Below are 20,125 nucleotides of genomic sequence, written 5' to 3' on the forward strand. Positions count from 1 at the left end.
TAGCCTAAAATCAATCTACATTTTGATGCAAGTACAAAATGACGATAATTATGGATGGCTAATTAAAAATTAAAATAATATTAAGACTATGTGTGTTTTCTATATGGAAAAGTTTCAAAATTTAGAAAGTGGTATATATGTATGTAGACCTACGCTTACTGTGAAACATATAGGTGGGGCAGAGATCAACAATCTCAAAATATAATTATCCCACCAGAATCATGAGATCTGGGATCCCTTATTTCTTAAACCTACCAAGTAACACTATGTCATCAATACTTCCTTTCAATGTTCACGAATTTTATATGGACGACATATTGTCATACTTCCATTTCAGCATCGGATGTGACTATCTTGCGTATGGCAAGTATGTACAAATGATTCTGGGGGGGGGGGGGGGAACTGCAGACATGGCATAAAAATGCAAAATTACTCCATTGTATACAAACAGAACCTCTAGTCTCGCACATTTACACATCAAATCATTACAGGGTAACAATTTAGATTGTCTATACTCACAAGATTGTTAGGGATATTGTTGAAACTTGGTTCCCTTCTCGTTGTTTGCACAAATTCACGTAATGAATCATTGTGGGCTTTTATCTTCGGTACTGTACCAGTCTGTCGTCCATTAATGCCAGGAGCCATGATCCACTCACTGTGCCAAAAACGTAATACATTACAATGTCATTACTTATAATGTAAAATCTAATTATGTTAATTTCAATCTTCGAACTATTTTTTTTCTATCGAAGATGAAGTATTTTATCAACAACGGACAATTTCATGTAAAATGAGTAAAAAAGAATATAATATGTTACATTACTAAAATCATTGTAACAATAAATAATTAAATATATATAACTTATATTCATATATGAGCCTCACCATCCTCACTGAATAATGTTGTTGTTGTTTTCTAATGCCAGGCGTTTGACAATAAAGTCATTTGACCTCTTGCACTCCAATATTTTTCAAAGATATTATCATGACCAGCCACTGAAGCACAGATTTTGAGGTGTTCCGAATCCATTTCTTAGTTTGAGTTGCACAATGGGCAGTTAGGGGACTGATATATTCCAATTCTATGCAGGTGTTTGGCCAAACAATCATGGCCTGTTGCCAATCTAAATGCAGCTACAGACGATTTTCGTGGTAAATCGGGAATTAACTGAGGATTTTGATGCAGAGAGTTCCATTTTTTTCCCTTGGGATTGTGTTATCAAATTTTGTTTGTTGTAGGCTAAGTATGTAGATTTAATAAATCTTTTCACAGAGTAATACGTAGATTTAGTAACAGGTCTGTAAGTAGCAGTGCTGCCCTTCTTTGCTAAAGCATCCGCATTCTCGGTTCCCAGGATTCCACAATGGGATGGTATCCATTGGAATACAATTCTTTTATTGAGTGATATTAATTGAGGGAGCATTTTAGTTATTTCTGCTGTTTGAGATGAAGGTGTGTGTTTAGAGACTATTGATAGAATAGCTGCTTTGGAGTCTGACAATATAACTGCATTCCTAAATTTATTGATGTGGCATAGAAGATTCCTGAGACTTTCACTTATTGCAATGATTTCACCATCAAAATTTGTTGTTCCATATCCAACAGATGTATAAAGTGAGAAGAAACAGCACGTAACATCTGCACCGGCACTTTGTTCTCTGGAGATCAAGGATCCGTCAGTGTATAAATGAAGCCAGTTTTGTGGAGGATACCTAAAATTAATTGTCTCTAAAGACAATTGTTTCAGTATTTCAGTGTTTACTTCTGATTTCAGTATTTCTTCTGTTAAATTTAGATTATATTCTATATTTAATAGAGTTAAAGGGTTTGGTTTAATTTGTAAGTTTTCTTTTAAATTCGGGATATTGATTTTCTGTTTTAATTCTTGAACAATGGATATGAAACTTTTTTGAATTTTCAATCTATAGAGAGGACTGTATGAATGCCAATTGTTTCCTGGTAATCTGATAAGTTTTTCATATTGAATCAGTGCTTTTTCTTCTATTGTCATTTTGATGCTGTTAATATTAGTGAGGAATCTCATAGAATCTATTGGAGTTGTTTTGATTCCACCAGTAATGAGTGTGAGAGTTTGGTTTTGAACATATTCTATGTCGTTTATGAAAGGTGAAGTAATTAAAATTTCTCCGCAGTATGTCAGCACTGGCTGTATAAACATTTTGTATATAGTGTTCAAAGTATTCCTAGAGCATCCCCATTTCTTTCCTGCTAGTCTTTTTAGAAGGGAGAATAATGAATAATGTAAATCCATGGTGCTACAGCCCATGAAGGGTCAAGACCGACGAGCCGGCTGCTGGCCTCACGTCCACATGCCGAAGCAGAGGTAGACGATCATCCAACCAGAATGGAGGTATCGTTTGGTTAGCACGATGATTCTCCCAGCCGTTATAACTGGTTTGCGAAACCAGATTTTTGCTACCTATCGTAGTTCCCCAAGTGCATCACGATGCTGGGTGGGCACCAGTCCCATACACTGGCCGAAATTTCATGAGAAAATTTCTTCCCCCGTGAGGACTCAAACCAGCGCGCATTCTGTAATGCAAGTCCTAGGTGGCATGCCTTAGACCACGATGCCACGGCACAGGACCTCACTGAATAATCAAGACTATAATTATGTAGTCAACATGTAGATACCTAAATAATTGATTAAATGGCGATCTTACTCGTGTTAATTATGTAAGCATGTGCGGCTTACAGCTGTTTCGGTGCCAACGCTGTAAGCTGTAAGCCGCACATGCTTACATAATTAACACGAGTAAGATCGCCATTTAATCAGTTATTTATATTCAAGTGTTAAAAGTAGTGTACGAAAGATTCAACATGGATGTAGATACCTATTTTCTTCAATCATAGGTAGGCTATCTACATGTTGATTACATATAATTAGTCTAGATTATTCAATGAGGACGGCAAGGCCTCGTATAGGTACGAATAAATAATATATCGATGTTGACACTGATTCAAAAACTGCTGTCGAGAACAGCCATAAAGTCACTTAAATAGCCTATGCGCCCCTGCATACATGACATATGTCTAAAATGCAGGTAGTAGGCCATTGATGATAGAAAGGAGGAGAGTTCGGCTGGTGCCGTGAATCGGGTCCCGCATAGCTCAGATAAAAAGAGCACTCAGCGCACAAAACTGAGATGTCCCGGGTTCGATTCCCGGTGCCTAAACGAATTTTTCTCCAATAATAGGTATATACATGTTGACTACTATAGTCTTGATTATTCAATGTGGATGGTGAGGCTTCATATATGAATATATATATATATATATATATATATATATATATATATATATATATATATATATAAATGTTAACAGTGATTCAAAAACTATTGTCGAAAATGGCAGTAAAGTCATTTAAATATGCACTCCTGCACACATTGCATAATTATGTCTAAAATGCAGGTAGTAGACCATTGATGATACACAGGAGGAGAATTGAGCTGGCATGAATCGGATCTCGGCATAGTTCAGATGGAAAGAATGCTTAGCATGCAAAGCTGAGAGGTCCCGGGTTCCATTCCTGGTGCCAGAACGAATTTTTCTCCAATAATACGTACATAAATAAATAATTAGTATACATAATCAGTATAACAGTTAGTAGTCAGTTAATTTTTATATGTCTATCTGTTGTGGAGATCTGTGTGCAGAGCCCCAGGGGAGGGTTCCGCGTGAACTCATTATCAGTTCCCTTGCAAGTTCCTTTAGTTCACGATTTGGCAAGTTCTTCAGAGAGTATTATGTAGGCCTACCTACGTATAATAAAAAGTAATGTAAGGTGACTGTTTTGGCATAGTCATATACAAATAAATTCAGTAGTAAAACTTGTTAATCTGAACTTCACGTTGGGATAAAATACAGGTACCACAGACCTTTATATCATGGCCATATGTATATGATTATACAGATACTCACATAAGGCAAAGAAACACCGTAGGCTAGGTCTATACTGGATATTACAAATATTATTTAAATCATTATGAATCTTAGAATCATTCAAATTCAAATACAATTTATATCATATCATGTTACAGGTAGGATGTATTAATTATTACTATGTCTTGAGTTTTCACAAAAGAAGCTTTTATCCAAACATGATTTTGTTTTCCTTTTATAAAGTTAAGAACAGTTTGTGCATACATTAGGGTCTAAATGAGGAAATTAATACAAGAATGATTTCATGTGATCCAGTAACCTCATACAAGTTAACAGTGTTGTTAATAATGCAATTAAGACCTACAGTTGATCATGTGCTCATGTCACAATGAAATAACAGCAAATTTTCGAACAATACATAATAAATGGGCATTGCATTCAATGCAGTCTTCTCAAATCTCGAATAAACAATATTTGCCTACATTTCTTAAGATATATGACCACAATAATTATGATGATATTAAAAATTGTAACAGTATGTAAAGTGGCTTCCAATCTGACTACAATTATTTGTGGTGAAACTTCGGTATCCCCCACACTACGCACGGCAGAGAAAACGTACTTAAATAACTTTCATATTCCTCGGCCTAATATCACTTAAATTATCCCTTCAACTAGCACATTAACTTTTACCTCGGTCTAATGTCACTTAGCTATCCCCTCATTTAACCCATCCAACCCATAAAGAAACCTATAACTCAGACATTACTCCCGTGTGTGGTGTGGGGCGATATCGAAGATTGGCCTTATTGGTTAATAGTTTCTCAAATGTCTGAACAGACTTATCAAAATGACAAATCCAAACAATTTGAGGTTATGTCATTGTTTGGAAAAATCATCATAGAAATCATACGTGTTATTCATAATTATGTTAAGCAAGACTTTAATTGCTACTCACGTGTGTAAATCTTAATACCACAGTAACACACACATATGTTATTAGACCCACACAACCCTATAGGTCTATACTTCAACTTACAATATTATTAAATGCTACTTCAAACTTCAGCTGTATATAGAACGATTAATTCTTTGCACACTGACATAAGTCACACCATAGTACATTTTAAAACAAATTGGGTAAAATTGTATTACCCAACACTTGCATAAAAAAACATACTACAAAATAATTTATTGTAGCGAGCAGTCAAAACTCTCTAACCTTCGAAGTATATACTACAACATTCCTATGGCAACACCGCGATCATCATTGCCAAGTTTGGTTTCGAAATACACACAGGAAGTCAGTATTATATCTACTTTTATTTATAAAGACGAACAATGAGAAGATCTCTATTAATCGATGTTACAATTTTGGTTAATAATCGGTATATGTAATTGAAAAGCAATATTCTGTCTTTCGTTACACATTTTACATTATTCTGTGATTTGTTGCCATGACTCACAGTCTATAAATTTCACTCCCACCTGTATAGACATCACACTGCCTAGGAACATTGTATTGACGTTTAGAAATGTTATGCATATTTTATCATTATATTTTTTAACGGGTAGTTGCATTTTGTTATTTCTGGTTTAATGAAAGAAGAAGTTATTCTACAGAAAAATTATTTAAAAAAAATAGCTCAGTTGAAATAATATTTTTAACTGTTTTCTTCGAGGAACTCTTTCTGCGACAGTTACCTAAAACGGCCTCCCCAAAAGTCTTTTTTCCTCCGGCCTCCCAACTAACACTCTATATGGATTCCTGGATCGTCCGTACATGCTACATGCCCTGCCCATCTCAGCGTCTGGATTTAATATTCCTAATCATGTCAGGTGAAAAATACAATGCGTATAGTTCTGCGCTGTGTAACATTCTCCTTTCTTTTGTAACTTCATCCCTCTTAGCCCTACATATTTACCTAAGCACCTTATTCTCAAACACCCTTAACCTATGTTCCTCCCTCAAAGTGACAGTCCAAGTTTCACAACTTTACAGTACAACCGGTAATATAACTGTTCTATAAATTCTAACTTTCAGCTTTTTCGAGAGCAGACTGGGTCATAAAAGCTTCTCAACAGAATAATAACATGCATTTCCCGTATTTATTCTGCGTTTAATTTCCTCTCGAGTGTCATTTATATTTGTTAACTGTCGCTCCAAGATATTTGAATTTTTCCACCTCTTCAAAGGATAAATTTCCAATGTTTATATTTTCATTTCGTACTATGTTCTGGTCAGAAACATAATCATATACTTTGTCTTTTCGGGATTTTACTTCCAAACCTATCTCTTTAGTTGCTTCAAGTAAAATTCTCGTGTTTTCCCTAATACTTGGTGAATTTTCTCCTAACATATTCACGTCATCCTCATAAACAAGCAGCTGATGTAATCCGTTCAATTCCAAATTCTTTCTGTTGTCCTGGACTTTCCTAATGGCATATTCTAGAGCAAACTTAAAAAGTAAAGGTGATAGTGCATCTCCTTGTTTTAGCCCGCAGTGAATTGGGAAAGCATCAGAGAGAAACTGGCCTATACGGACTCTGCTATACGTTTCACTGAGATACATTTTAATTTATCGAATTAGTTTCTTAGGAATATCAAATTCAATAAGAATATTATATAAAACTTCTCTCTTAACCAAGCCATATGTCTTTTTTTTTTTAATCTATGAATAATTGATGTACTTGCCCTTATACTCCCATTTTTTCTCCAATATCTGTCGAATACAAAGAAACTAATCAATAATCGATCTATTACGCCTAAAACCACATTGACGATCCCCAAATAATTTCATCTACATATGGGGTTAATCTTCTCAAAAAAATATTGGACAACAGTTTGTACGACGTCAACAAAAGTGACATTCATCGAAAGTTACTACAGTTAATCTTTTCCCCCTTCTTAGAGATAGGTACAATTATGGACTCCTTCCATTGTTTTGGTACAATTTCCATTTCTCAGATAGAAATGGAAAGTATCCCAGTTATCATTAGAAGATTCGCTGAAACATTTTATAAACAGGCACATTCCCACCAAAATGTGTATGTATCAAAACTAGGAACTTATAACCCTCAGTACTACACAAGACATCGTACACCTTTGTTCCTCCTCTCATAGTTATCTGTCAAATTTGTTTTCACGCTGTTCATCCTGGTTATGACGGGAGTGCAGCATCATAAATGAACTACCTCTCAGCAATAAGTAAAAGTAATTAGGAACAGTCGGGAGATCACCCAAGATTTCGATACTGTATCCAAAAGTTGACGAATTAAAAAAAAAAAAAAAAAAAAAAAAAACAGATAGAAAGTCTTAGAAAAAAGTTAAGCACACAGATGGCAGTGCGCATGATCAGAGGACGAGCAACCTGGTTCGCAAGAGAACGACTAGTTGAGATAATAAAATTAGTTTTGTTTCGTTGTATGTCTGATTATGCGCACTGGCTCCTTTCTGGGACTTATAATGTATCTGTGCAACAAAGCTGTACAAGCTTATACATTTCGCTAGATAATGCGCTTCCACCTTTTTATATTATTTATACCTGATTGACTGAAATGGTCATGTCCGGATTTGGAACAAACTACAGTATGAATGGAGGTGTCCGATTATGAAAGTAACAACATAGCCTATTTTAACGTCCACAAAAGCATGTAAATATTTTCTGAAATAAACGGGCCCAGATTTGGAAAGAGCGTAAAAAATACTATAAGAACCCATCGTGACCCATCCTTAACTAAATTTCTATAAAAATGGCGTAAGTCCGTCTTTGATACTAGGCTCCTCAATTATTTTATCGTGCTTTAGTATAATTCTAGGTAAATCTTATTATGTCCAAAAATGAAGATTTTGAGTCATAAGATACGGAGGAGGATAAAAGAGCAAAGTTGTCTGAAGGACGAACAAAAAAGGAACATATATAGGCATATTCAGAAATACAGTCCACGCTGGAAGATCATCATAGAAGCTTGGCTAAAAGCAAGAAGGGCAGTTATTACTTTTTTTTTTCTTTTGTAAAGTTTGTCAGTGTGAGCATTCACAGTCTGGTACATACAGTCACGAAGGTTGAGTTGTGAGGGTGCTAGGAACAATAGACTGTGCAATAGACTTCGTATTATCTGTAATGAGGCGATATTAGCGATCCTAGAGGTGAGCAACTATCTATGGATGCATATTTACTAAGTATTGAGCTTCGTGACTGTATATACTAGACTGTGGTAATTCTATCGAAATAAAGTGCCACAAAATCTCCGGATTTTTATATCCAATCTACGGAATTATAGAAGTCATCTACGGATTTTCACACGCAAGGGGTTGGCAACGCTGACTAAAATTGACAGCACTAAAAATTTTATTGTAGAATCACAAAACATTTCTTTAAAAATATATTGTTAAATTTGTATACTGATTCATACGCAGAAATGAGTGGAAGAGAAGGCAAATGCAAGGTGATTCCGATTACACATATGTTTGATATTTACAATAATTGGCTCATAAGGTTATTTAGCTCATCTCAGTGTTTAGTTGTATACATGGTATATTTGTAACATAGGCCTACATATTGTTTTCAGGATTGCTCCTGTAAAAGTACAACTGGAAGAATAAGAGTAAGTATTAGGCCAACACATCTTTTCACAACATTTATCGCTTCTCAAACTAAAGTTATCCCATTACGTTAACAAAACTATTGAATGTTGGATATTTCTACTGGAATCTATTCAAAACGTTGTTTATACGGTACCTTGTATTTATTATTATTATTATTATTATTATTATTATTGTTATTATTATTATTATTATTATTATTATTATTATTATTATTATTATTATTATTATTAATGGGCTACATCAGCTTCTTGTCTATGCGGATGACGTGATATGCTAGGAGAAAATCCACAAACGATTAGGGAAAACGCGGAAATTCTAGTTGAAGCAAGTAAAGCGATAGGGTTGGAAGTAAATCCCGAAAAGACTAAGTATATGATTATGTTTCGTGACCAGAATATTGTACGAAATGGAACTATAAAAATTGGAGATTTATTTTTCTAAGAGGTGGAAAAATTCAAATATCTTGGAGCAACAGTAACAAATATAAATGACACTCGGGAGGAAATTAAACGCAGAATAAATATGGGAAATGCTGTTATTATTCGGTTGTGAAGCTTTTGTCATCTAGTCTTCTGTCAAAAAATCTGAAAGTTAGAATTTATAAAACAGTTATATTACCGGTTGTTCTGTATGGTTGTGAAACTTGGACTCTCACTTTGAGAGAGGAACAGAGATTAAGGGTGTTTGAGAATAAGGTTCTTAGGAAAATATTTGGAGCTAAGAGGGATGAAGTTACAGGAGAATGGAGAAAGTTACACAACGCAGAACTGCACGCATTTTATTCTTCACCTGACATAATTAGGAACATTAAATCCAGACGTTTGAGATGGGCAGGACATGTAGCACGTATGGGCGAATCCAGAAATGCATATAGAGTGTTCATTGGGAGGCCGGAGGGAAAAAGACCTTTGGGGAGGCCGAGACGTAGGTGAGAAGATAATATTAAAATGGATTTGAGGGAGGTGGGATATGATGGTAGAGACTGGATTAATCTTGCACAGGATAGGGACCAACGGCGGGCTTATGTGAGGGCGGCAATGAACCTCCGGGTTCCTTAAAAGCCAGTAAGTAAGTAAGTATTATTATTATTATTATTATTATTATTATTATTATTATTATTATTATGTTCGAGAATAAGGTGTCAGGAAAACAATTGGTTAAACGAACGTTGAGTGACTTCTTTTCCTATTGCTGATATGCATCTTCAGTCGTCTTACATGTCGTACCATCATAACTGATGAGACAATACAAACGTTTCACGCTAGTTTGCAATGTTGCAGCGGGATAGAAATTCTGCCATTTTCATACCTCAGGGAAGTGTGCAGAGCTAAGAAAATGGAGTGTTATGACAGGTTAGATTAGTTTAGACTTTTATTATGTCTTACGTACTTATCTGTGACAGGTTAGGTTACGGTAGATTAGGGTTTCGTTATGCCTTGTATAGGCAAATCTGTGACAGGTTAGGTTAATTTAGAATTTTAGTGACAGGTTAGGTTAGATTAGTTTAGGCTTTTATTATAATGCTGGGCAGGGCATGTAGCGCGTATGGGCGAATTGAGAAATGCATATAGAGTGTTAGTTGGAAGGCTGGAGGTAAAAAGACCTTTGGGGAGGCCGAGACGTAGATGGGAAGATAATATAAAAATGGATTTGAGAGAGGTGGGATGTGATGGTAGAGACTGGATTAATCTTGTTCAGAATAGGGACCGATGGCAGGCTTATGTGAGGGCGGCAATGAACCTCTGGGTCCCTTACTTACTTACTTACTTACTGGCTTTTAAGGAACCCGGAGGTTCATTGCCGCCCTCACATAAGCCCGCCATTGGTCCCTATCCTGAGCAAGATTAATCCAGTCTCTACCATCATATCCCACCTCCCTCAAATCCATGTTAATATTATCTTCCCACCTACGTCTCGGCCTCCCCAAAGGTCTTTTTCCCTCCGGTCTCCCAACTAACACTCTTCTTTTATGTACAAAGAATCCTGTTCCTAATTGGTGATTATCGTTTCCTTCCCCATAATACAGTAAGTAATCGCCTATTTGTAATATGCCATTCCCTTCTAACCTAACCTCTTGTACTCCCACGAAGTCTATTCTATATCTAGCTAGTTCTTTTGCTACTAATGTTACCCCTCCTGTTCTATAAAGACTAGTTACGTTCCATGTACCAAATCTTATAACCTTTTTCCTTTGCTGTGGTCTTGCCGGAGAATCAGTCCCATTCCGAGGCTTACTGTTAGGTTTCGTAACAAGCTGTTTTTTTACGGTGATGGGTTGTTAGCCCTTCGCCCAACCCCCAAGCTGGAGGACCACCCCTTATCGGCTGTCCACGACTGCTTATTCAATATATTCGCAGCTACCCTCCTCTGAGTTCCTTAGAAGTCATAAGTAAGTAACTATGCTACTTCAACAGATTCAATTGTGGTGAATTTTCAAAACGATAAGTTCACATTTTGGGGGTTTTGAGTTGAGAGCGTTATTATATTACCGTATGCAGTAGGGGCATCATTTAGCAGCAGAATGACTTTAATTCACGATTTTTGTACCTATACCTAATGTTTCTTAGTAGTAGAATATTAGATTAAGGGGAAAAACAACTTTAGTCCTGGACTTAAGTACTGAAGCAACTTCCATAATAATATACATAATATTTAATTTTATTTATGCAATAAGTTGGCAGCATATTCTTTTGTCTGTTGTGGTTGTGAAACGTTACCGGTGTTTCAAAGCATATTGGGTTATGTCTATATCGTCAGATGTTAATAGCTCCTTGGTGTAGTAGTTAGCTTGCCTGGCTATGAGCCAAAAGGTACCGGATTCGATTCTCGGGTATATACAAGGTAAATTTAAAGTGCGTAGGAATCTTAACGGGATCTATCCGTCCTCATGATCGGGAAATCTGAGAGCTACTATGTGTGGAGTACTTTGTTCAAAAGAAAGCCGTTTAATAGCATCTGTGGAGACTCGCAACACCGACTATTCAGCGCTCTTCTTCCTTAAGTTTACTAGAAGTAGTACTAGTATATGGCAGAAGCTATTCTTGCGGGTTATTTTTCATAGAAAAACAGAGAAACGTATTTAATGGTTGTCCTGAAGTCACTGAATGACAAGCAAACGCTTGGTAGACAAATAAAACGAGTTTTAAAAAAGTTTTATAAAGTTAATTTAGAGGTAAAAACAATAGGCCTACGTAAATCATAAAACATTTTCAGTCATTCCCCAGTCTCATTATTTATTTCGCCAGTGGCGGTTCCTCGGGGGAGGGAAGGGAGAAACGTCCTCCTCACATTTTCTTCTTTTGAAAGTAAATACCAAATAAAATATGTGCATTGAAATTCGAGGAAGATTCGATAATTTTTAAGTTCACAGCTATAAGAAAAACTCGGTTGATCGAGTTTTAAACGACGCGCGCTCATGTGCCGTAGAAAACTGTGAGAAAGATGCGAGATTGTCTGTGTAGAGGAAAGGCACTCCATTCCTCCTCTACTGCAGTTAACACACACAGAGTCCGTGGATATACAGAGTAGCGCAATCACCGAGTTGGCCGCCATTGTTAGTCCTTTTCAACACGCTACGGATAGGAATATTTGAAGTAAAACTCAGATATTTTTAATTTGAAGAGCAAAAACGTCTAAAGGATCTTCTCACATTATAGAACATTATTATCAGTCAACATACTAATGTATAAAAACTTCATTTAATAATTATTACAGCATAAATACGCATTTAAGTGTTCAATATACTCCTTCATAAACATCACAGCAGCATGAACTTAATAAATTACAAGTAACAAATGGAAACAACAATTTTGCAAATAAAATAACAATAAATCTAAACATTTCCAACTGCATTCCTCGTGCAAACTCTCCGGCTTCCGCATATAAGGGCACACTATACTGAAATTTCTCGAAGTTTATTAGTTTTAAGAGTTCACAACAGTGAAACCAATAACTACCATACTTACGAAGCTAGATTCACCAAATTTTGATCACTGGTATTTATATCTGCTTAATAGTGACAAGTGTACAAAATTGCATCCGCCTATGATACGTGGTTTGCATTTTATTAATTATTTTATTAAAATATTGACCAGCTTTATATAAAAAGTCGCACTACAATTGACATTATTTTTAAGTGATTTTCACTTACATGGCTCCTTACATACATGGAATCAAAGCTTACTATAAGGTTTTGTTGTAAAATTAATAAGTAAATTGCTAGAATTTTTTAGTTAATGAAAAAAATTAATAGTCATAAAAATTCCTAGTAATTTACCCATTCGCTGTACAGAAAATTCCAATAGTAATGTTTGTTTCTAGGTATATACAAAATCTTATAAGTGAATATCAATGAAAAATAATGTAAATTGTGACGCAAGGGACTTTTTGCATTAAGCAATACACTATATAATTAAGTTATTAATAAAGTGCAAACCACTTATCATAGAGAGAGACGAAAGTTTGTACATGTGTTATTATCAACCAGAATACTAGTGATAAACATTTTGTGAGTTTAGCTTTAAAAGTATGGAAGTTAGTAATTTCATTATAATGTCCCCAAGGATACACTGATGTGAGATTTTGTCATTTTTGGTAAGAAAATCGTTTCTTTGTTTTTATCTTTAAAAATTCATTTATGGTCTAAAGATGCCCTCTGCCAATTTTCATGATCATACTATCTATCTGTGATCTATCAGCTGTTTAGGGTCACATTTTTAAAAGGCTGCGAGTTCTGACTGTTAATTTAAATTCTCCGTCCACGACCCCCACTCTGAATTCTGCGACCATTTTGGAAATTACGCTATATTTCATACATTATTTATTATATTAGATTTCCGATTGAGCCAGTGTAGCTTCTTGACTTCTCGAAATATTTCTTCATAGAATCCAACAGGTGTTACACCTACTTCAAAGGCTGCTTTCCTTTAAAAGATATTCAGTTACAAAGGAGAGCACAACTCTTATCTAAAGGAAAATTCCACTTGTTGCTAGTAGCCATAACAACGTGTTTTCCATGCTTGGTTTTTGTTTGTGATACAAGAAATATTTGCAAGTTTCTAACAGTTTTATTGTTAGTGTTATAATAGTGTCTATAGTCCAAAGTGATTTGTAAATAATATTTATCTATTATAGTGTTTTCATAAGATTACATAATTTTTAGTCATCTTTATTTACTAGTGTACACTGGTGGCCATAATTCTGGAAACTTTTTGTGTTTGTACTGAATTATCATAACATCTATTTTTATTCACATATTATTACAATTTAAAATGTTACTCGTGACTGAAAGCATCAAACAAACATTGTCCATTCCATTTTTAAAGAAAATATATAACTTTATAGTATAATGTGTATGAGAAAACAGATATTTACACATTAAAACTTAGAAAAATTTTCGTGTTATTTTCTCATTCACTCTGTAAAAGTTAGTACTCTGTGGGATAACATTTATTTTTAATGACAGCATCAATTCTGCGGGGCATTGAGTCCACTAGACGTTGCAGTTCTTCCTTGCTGATGATCCGAAACCAGCTGTGGATAATGGTTTCAATCAATTGAGTTTTGTTAGTGGGATTTTTTAGACACCAAACTTTTTAACATTTACCACAAGTTTTCAATTAGATTAAGGTCAGGACTATTCCCAGGCAACTTTATCACCTTGATATTTTTCTGTTGAAATCATTGCATAAACTCTTGGCAGTATGGCATGGAGCACCATCCTGTTGAAATACAAAGTCATCACAATTTGGGTGTAAGTCGAAATTGGATGGTATCAATTTCGCTTCCAGAATATCTTTTATGTATTTTTCCGCATTGAAGTTCCCTTGAACAATCTGAAGTCTTCCTACTCCATTCTTGGACATGCATCCCCAGATAATGACAGCAACAGGATGTTTCATAATTGCGATTAGGCACTCAGAATTCAAAGCTTCTCCATCTCGGTGACGAACGTATTTGACTCTGTCACTTCCAAATACAGGAATTCTTGTTTTATCACTCCATATCACGATCGCCCAGTTCATCGGTCCATGACTGATGATTTTTGCACCCATTTACACGATTTTCTCGTTGCCTTCTTTTGTTGAGAAATGGTTTTTTTCTGGGTGCTCTTGCTTTCAATCCATTGTCAAATAACTTCCTTCAAACAGTCCTTGCAGAAATACCAAGTCCACTGCAGTGTAGAACTTCCTGTATCTCTTTAGAATATTTCTTTCGATCTTTCAATGCTAATCCACAAATCTGCCTCACATCTCTTGGACTTACTTTAGGTTTTCTACCAGTCCTAGATGTTCTTTTACAAGACTTTGTGGATTTGTACCTCTGCCATACCTTCTGGACGCCAGACACTGTAGCACCATTACCAAGTTTTCTTGCAATTTCCTTGAATGTGTAGCCTTCTTCTCGCAGTGTGACTGCCCTACTTCGTTTAGAACGTGTCCATTCCTTTCTTGGAGCAATTGTGATAAAATTATCAATAGAGTTTGTGGTAAAATAATCAGGTGTTAACCGAACGAAATCTTAAGTCAGACTAATAATGGAAACACACTCATAATGTCCATATTTTATGCTAAAATTGCTCAACATTGTTCCTACTGATCAACAATAATCTTAAAATCAACAATGGACCAATTTTTATTTCAGTAAATAATCAGAAATTGTAATGAAATCTGAAATAAATATTTAGATCTTAAATGACAGGAACATAATTCCCCACATAGTAATGATTATTTATTGTTAAATATTAAGGATTTAATATAATACTTTTATTATAACCCCATAATTAACGAATCAGTCACGAGTAACATTTTAAATTGTATAAATCTGTGAATAAATACGGATGTTATAATAGTTCAGAACAAAAACAAAAAGTTTCCAGAATTATGGCCACCAGTGTAGGTTAGGTGTGCACAGCGTGGTAGCGTATATAAGGATAAGTTCTGTATATAATATGATAGTTCTACATATTTCAAAATGCCTAGAAAATAAAAAAGACAGAGACCTGGTTAATTATTATTATCCCAAACTTTTGAAGTCAATTTTCTCCTTTTTAATTTTCTGTAAATTTTGCATTGCTAAAAATGCTACTCTTTCTACAGATTCTGTACTACATGCATGATTTTTTGTAGAGGTTTTTGAATATGTTCTTAACAAAACTTACTATCAGTATTATACCTAACACTCTTTTTTTTTTTTTTTTTGTTCTTGTTGTTTAGTCAATTGTCCGAAGACAGATTTGAACCCCATAAGTACCACCAATAAGGCATCACTCATGAGAAAACTAGGCCAGGAGATAATGGGGTAGGGTGGCAAGTTTCTTTCCCCCTCCAATGCATACTTCGCCGATTAGCTACATATTCCACTAATCACACTTCAGATACTTACAAACAATTGTCTTCCTCTGACATATATCGTCAAGCGAGATGTACTGCCTGATTATATCTATATGCATATCAGCCAGAAGAGGTACTTTTTAATATTAAGTTTTTTATGCTCGAGTTGAATTTTTCTGTTTTTACACTTTTAGTGCATTAAAAATGTTTAATTATTTTTTAGTAAAATAAAGAGGAAAATTGTATAGTAAGTTTCGTTTCTGAAGGTCTGACACGTATGTAGACAAAAATTGTGGCCAAAATAGTAGCAATTTTTGGAAACCTAAATTTGCACAATTTAAAATTACAAATTAAAAGTACAAAATTTCATAGATCTACTTAGAATAGTTTAGAAAATTGAAATTTCACATCAGTCTGACCTTAATAGGGTTTCTAGTTTCCACGGTCTTTGTATTTTCTAATCGAGCCAAACAATACAATCTTGTCTCAAGAACAAATTCAGAACTTCACAAATACATTTTGTCATTCTTGCAAATAGCAAATAGGATTAAATTCAGAAATGCTTGATTTGAAAGGGAGAAGATGGTAAAAATTTGACACTGATACTAATTGGAACGTGACTTTCATTTGTTTTATGTAGAAATATCATTGCTGAATCAACTTAAATTCTAGATTAGTTTAATAAAAATATTTTGGGGCCCAAATTTTGAAAAAATAAATATCAAAATACAGGCATTCATTAATCTCACAATGTATGCTCGCTTAGGTAGCGGATCGTTCCTTTTTATATTTATAGTCACTTCTTTCCTTTTTCCTTATTTCTTTCACCTTGTCACAGAGAAAACAAATGTGCGCTTTTTTCAGTTCTCTGTGAACAGTTCTGAACACAGTAGCATTGCATTTTTTCATATTTAAATTACATTCTTTTCCTATGCAACTGTATACTGCATAGCGCGCGCTGGACTAATAATGGCGGATTTGTCGGCATTTGCCGGCTCAAACGATTGCGGTACTCTGGATATCCACGGACTCTGAACACACATAGACAACAGCGCACTAGCGGCCAGAGAAAGAAGCAGAGTTTTAAAACAAGTAAATGAACGGAAAGGGAGGAGATCCTCCTCTGAATCAGTCATGGGCGGGAAATAGAAACCGACTGGTCGTGCAGCAAACTCGCTACCGCTGCCACCTAACGATGTTGCATTCAACCGGACTATAACACATCTAGGAGGAGATACAACAAAAACAGTTTTAACGCAACGCTATGAAAAACACCATGTAAACTTTTTTTTAAAATTATAAATCAAAAATATTATTCATTGCACTTTATATAGGCTACTATTCATTGTTTGAAACTTTCGTGGATATTTGAAAGTTAAAGTCGGGTTTATGTAAAAGAAAGAGGAAGTAATTTTACGTAGTTGGCCCCTGAAATTCACTTCTATTCATTGTTTACTAGGCAGGGCAACAGCCAAGTTGTCAGTTTTGTACAAATATATTTGAAACTGAAAGTAGGTCCTCCAAAGTACATCATTTTTGACATAAAAATTAATCGGCCACCGGCAGCTTTGAACAATAATGATAGTATGACTTTACAAGAACTGACATTCTTCAAAAGTATGTGATACTGAACTTGTAAAATGTACATGTGGCAATACAGACCACGTGGGTGGGTGCAGGTGTTTTCGCTTTCCTCAGATTATTTCCCATTCCCATTTTTCCGTAAAACGGTTCCGGTTACGAGTTAGTAGCTAGTCTCTTCCAACACGTGTGATGCTGTAGTGTGCTCGAAAAATGCTACGAGGTTGTGAATTTCCTTGTAATTGCTAATTTGTGCAATTATTCAACAATGAATTGAAGTGAAATCATAATATATTTTGGACAATTTAGGAAACTCAGTTTACAAGAACAAATTATTGCTATAGAGAAGGGAAGGCCAACCCCAACACTGCCTGGTCTTACATGTATGCATGTAGGCTAATTTGTAGCATGTTTCATTCAAGAAGGTGTCATTTAGTGCTGTTAATTTCTTTCCTCCTCTTAAGAAATATGCAGGAGCCGCCACTGTATTTCGCAGTAAGATATTTTTGGTTGGCTGTCCTTTTGTTTTGACAAAATCATGGCTGTGTCAAATAGAATCGACAGTCCTGAATTTCCGGATAGAAAAAAGTCTTGTGGATAGCGAAGCGTGCAGCATTTTTAGAACCTATGTTCTCAAAATAAGATATAGGCCTATTGTTTGTTCATTATTATTTAGCTTCAGAAGTAAATTTTGGCTATTTCCCCTTGTGCTGAAACTTAACATCTTCAACGTTGTCAACCTCGGTAGCGCAGTCGGTACAGCGCTGGCCTTCTGTGCTCGAGGTTGCGGGTTCGATCCCGGCTCAGGTCGATGGGATTTAAGTGTGCTTAAATGCGACAGGCTCATGTCAGTAGATTTACTGGCATGCAAAAAAGTCTCCTGCGGGACAAAATTTCTGCACACCGGCGACGTTGATATAATCTCTGCAGTTGCGAGCGTCGTTAAATAAACCATAATTTAATTTCTCCAACATTTCGGAACAGCTACAGGTTACATCACAAGGGAAGTTCCGAAATGAGTTTATAACATTTATGTGATTTATAATTTTTGTTTAATTTTTTAAATTCAAAAATGGTTTTAAAATTATAAAATTTCGTTCAAGTACAGTTATCTACAACTCACCACTATCTCGATTGTTCAACAGATCCCTGGAAGAAGTCCGCATAGAGATAATAGCAGCCAAGCTGAGAGCTCTCTTGGTCACGATGAAAGTCATGCTGGACCAACACGCATTGATCGCGGATCTAATGTGTGTTTAATAGACCCGACTACCAAGGACCTGGAAATCTGTCGCTCGAAACAAAGTTCAGCTCGGCGGGTTTGGATTATGTCACGACCACCTTATGGATTCTCGCATACATCGCCAACGGTAACCGCCAGACGGGCACAAGTCACAAGGGCACAACTCTTGGGACAACTGAAAAGGATTCCGATGCAAACAATACCTTCTCCACCGATAATATCCTATGGGAAAGCTGCAAAAGCCTCAAAACGTCCATCAACCAGCATTATCTTCAAGGCTTCTGCAGCTGAAAAGAAAAAAGATTTTTCTAAATTCACTTTTAAGTGAACAAATGTCACACTTCTTCACATAGTTACGGCACTGAACTAATATAATCCATAATTGAACCAAACATGATATAGGCCTACCCACTCTAGGATTGCAAATTGAGTTCAGCATATTCAATAAAATTATCAGTGGGTCTACTGGCAGTTGTTCTTAATGAGGTCAGTCTTGTTATTAGTAATACTAGGTTCATTGCCGCCCTCACATAAGCCCACCATTGATCCTTATCCTGAGCAAGATTAATCCAGTCTCTATCATCATATCCCAGGTCCCTCAAATCCATTTAATATTATCTTCCCATCTACGTCTCGGCCTCCCCTAAGGTCGTTTTCCCTCCGGCCTCCCAGCTAACACTCTATATAAATTTTTGGATTTGCCCATACGTGCTACATGCCCTACCCATCTCAAATGTCTGGATTTAATGTTGTTCCTAATTACAATGTCAGATGAAGAATACAATGCGTGCAGTTCTGTGTTGGGTAACTTTCTCCATTCTCCTGTAACTTCATCCTCTCAGCCCCAAAAATTTTCCTAAGCACCTTATTCTCAAACACCTTAACCTATGTTCCTCTCTCAAAGTGAGAGTCAAAGTTTCACAACAATAAAGAACAACCGGTAATATAACTGTTTTATAAATTCTAACTTTCAGATTTTTTGACAGCAGACTGGATGATGATAAAAGCTTCTCAACCGAATAATAACAGGCATTTCCCATTCTGTGTTTCATTTCCTCCCGAGTATCATTTATATTTGTTACTGTTGCTCCCAGGTATTTGAATTTTTCCACTTCTTCAAAGGATAAATTTCCAATTTTTATATTTCCATTTCGTACAATATTCTGGCCACGAGACATAATCATATACTTTGTCTTTTCGAGATTTACTTCCAAACCTATCTCTTTACTTGCTTCAAGTAAAATTCCCGTGTTTTCTCTAATGGATTGTGGATTTTCTCCTAACATATTCACGTCATCCGCATAGGTAACTAGTAATAATAATAATAATAATAATAATAATAATAATAATAATAATAATAAACCATGTCTGTGGCTCAAGACGTAGCGCACTGGTCTTCAATATAGGGGACCAGGGGTTCGATCCCCAGACAGGCAGTAAAATTTGTTGTG

The 20,125-nt window shown here is 35.6% G+C and overlaps 2 protein-coding genes across 8 annotated transcripts in view; one reads left to right on the plus strand and one right to left on the minus strand.

Annotated features, from left to right (window-relative positions):
* The window catches only part of LOC138697776 (pericentriolar material 1 protein-like), a 98,278-nt gene extending 93,003 nt beyond the window's left edge, over positions 1-5,275 (minus strand). For 3 of the 7 annotated variants that reach the window (XM_069823270.1, XM_069823272.1, XM_069823266.1), the window contains exons 1-2: positions 4,950-5,182; positions 520-658 (exon numbers count right to left, since the gene is read on the minus strand). In XM_069823270.1, the coding sequence (XP_069679371.1) occupies positions 520-648 (129 nt within the window). In that variant the 5' untranslated portion in view covers positions 649-658; positions 4,950-5,182. Of the gene's footprint in view, positions 1-519; positions 659-4,868 lie in introns of all 7 variants that reach the window. The other 4 variants (XM_069823273.1, XM_069823269.1, XM_069823268.1 and 1 more) reach the window with 3 other exon arrangements.
* A 2,831-nt stretch (positions 5,276-8,106) lies between these two features.
* LOC138698809 (uncharacterized) lies at positions 8,107-19,106 on the plus strand. Its single transcript, XM_069825033.1, has 3 exons — positions 8,107-8,359; positions 8,483-8,518; positions 18,577-19,106. The coding sequence occupies exons 1-3, from the start codon at positions 8,333-8,335 to the stop codon at positions 19,000-19,002; spliced, it is 489 nt and encodes a 162-aa protein (XP_069681134.1). The 5' UTR covers positions 8,107-8,332; the 3' UTR covers positions 19,003-19,106.
* The last annotated feature ends 1,019 nt before the right edge of the window (positions 19,107-20,125 follow it).

Source organism: Periplaneta americana, chromosome 4, assembly GCF_040183065.1.
Source record: "Periplaneta americana isolate PAMFEO1 chromosome 4, P.americana_PAMFEO1_priV1, whole genome shotgun sequence".
NCBI lineage: Eukaryota > Metazoa > Arthropoda > Insecta > Blattodea > Blattidae > Periplaneta > Periplaneta americana.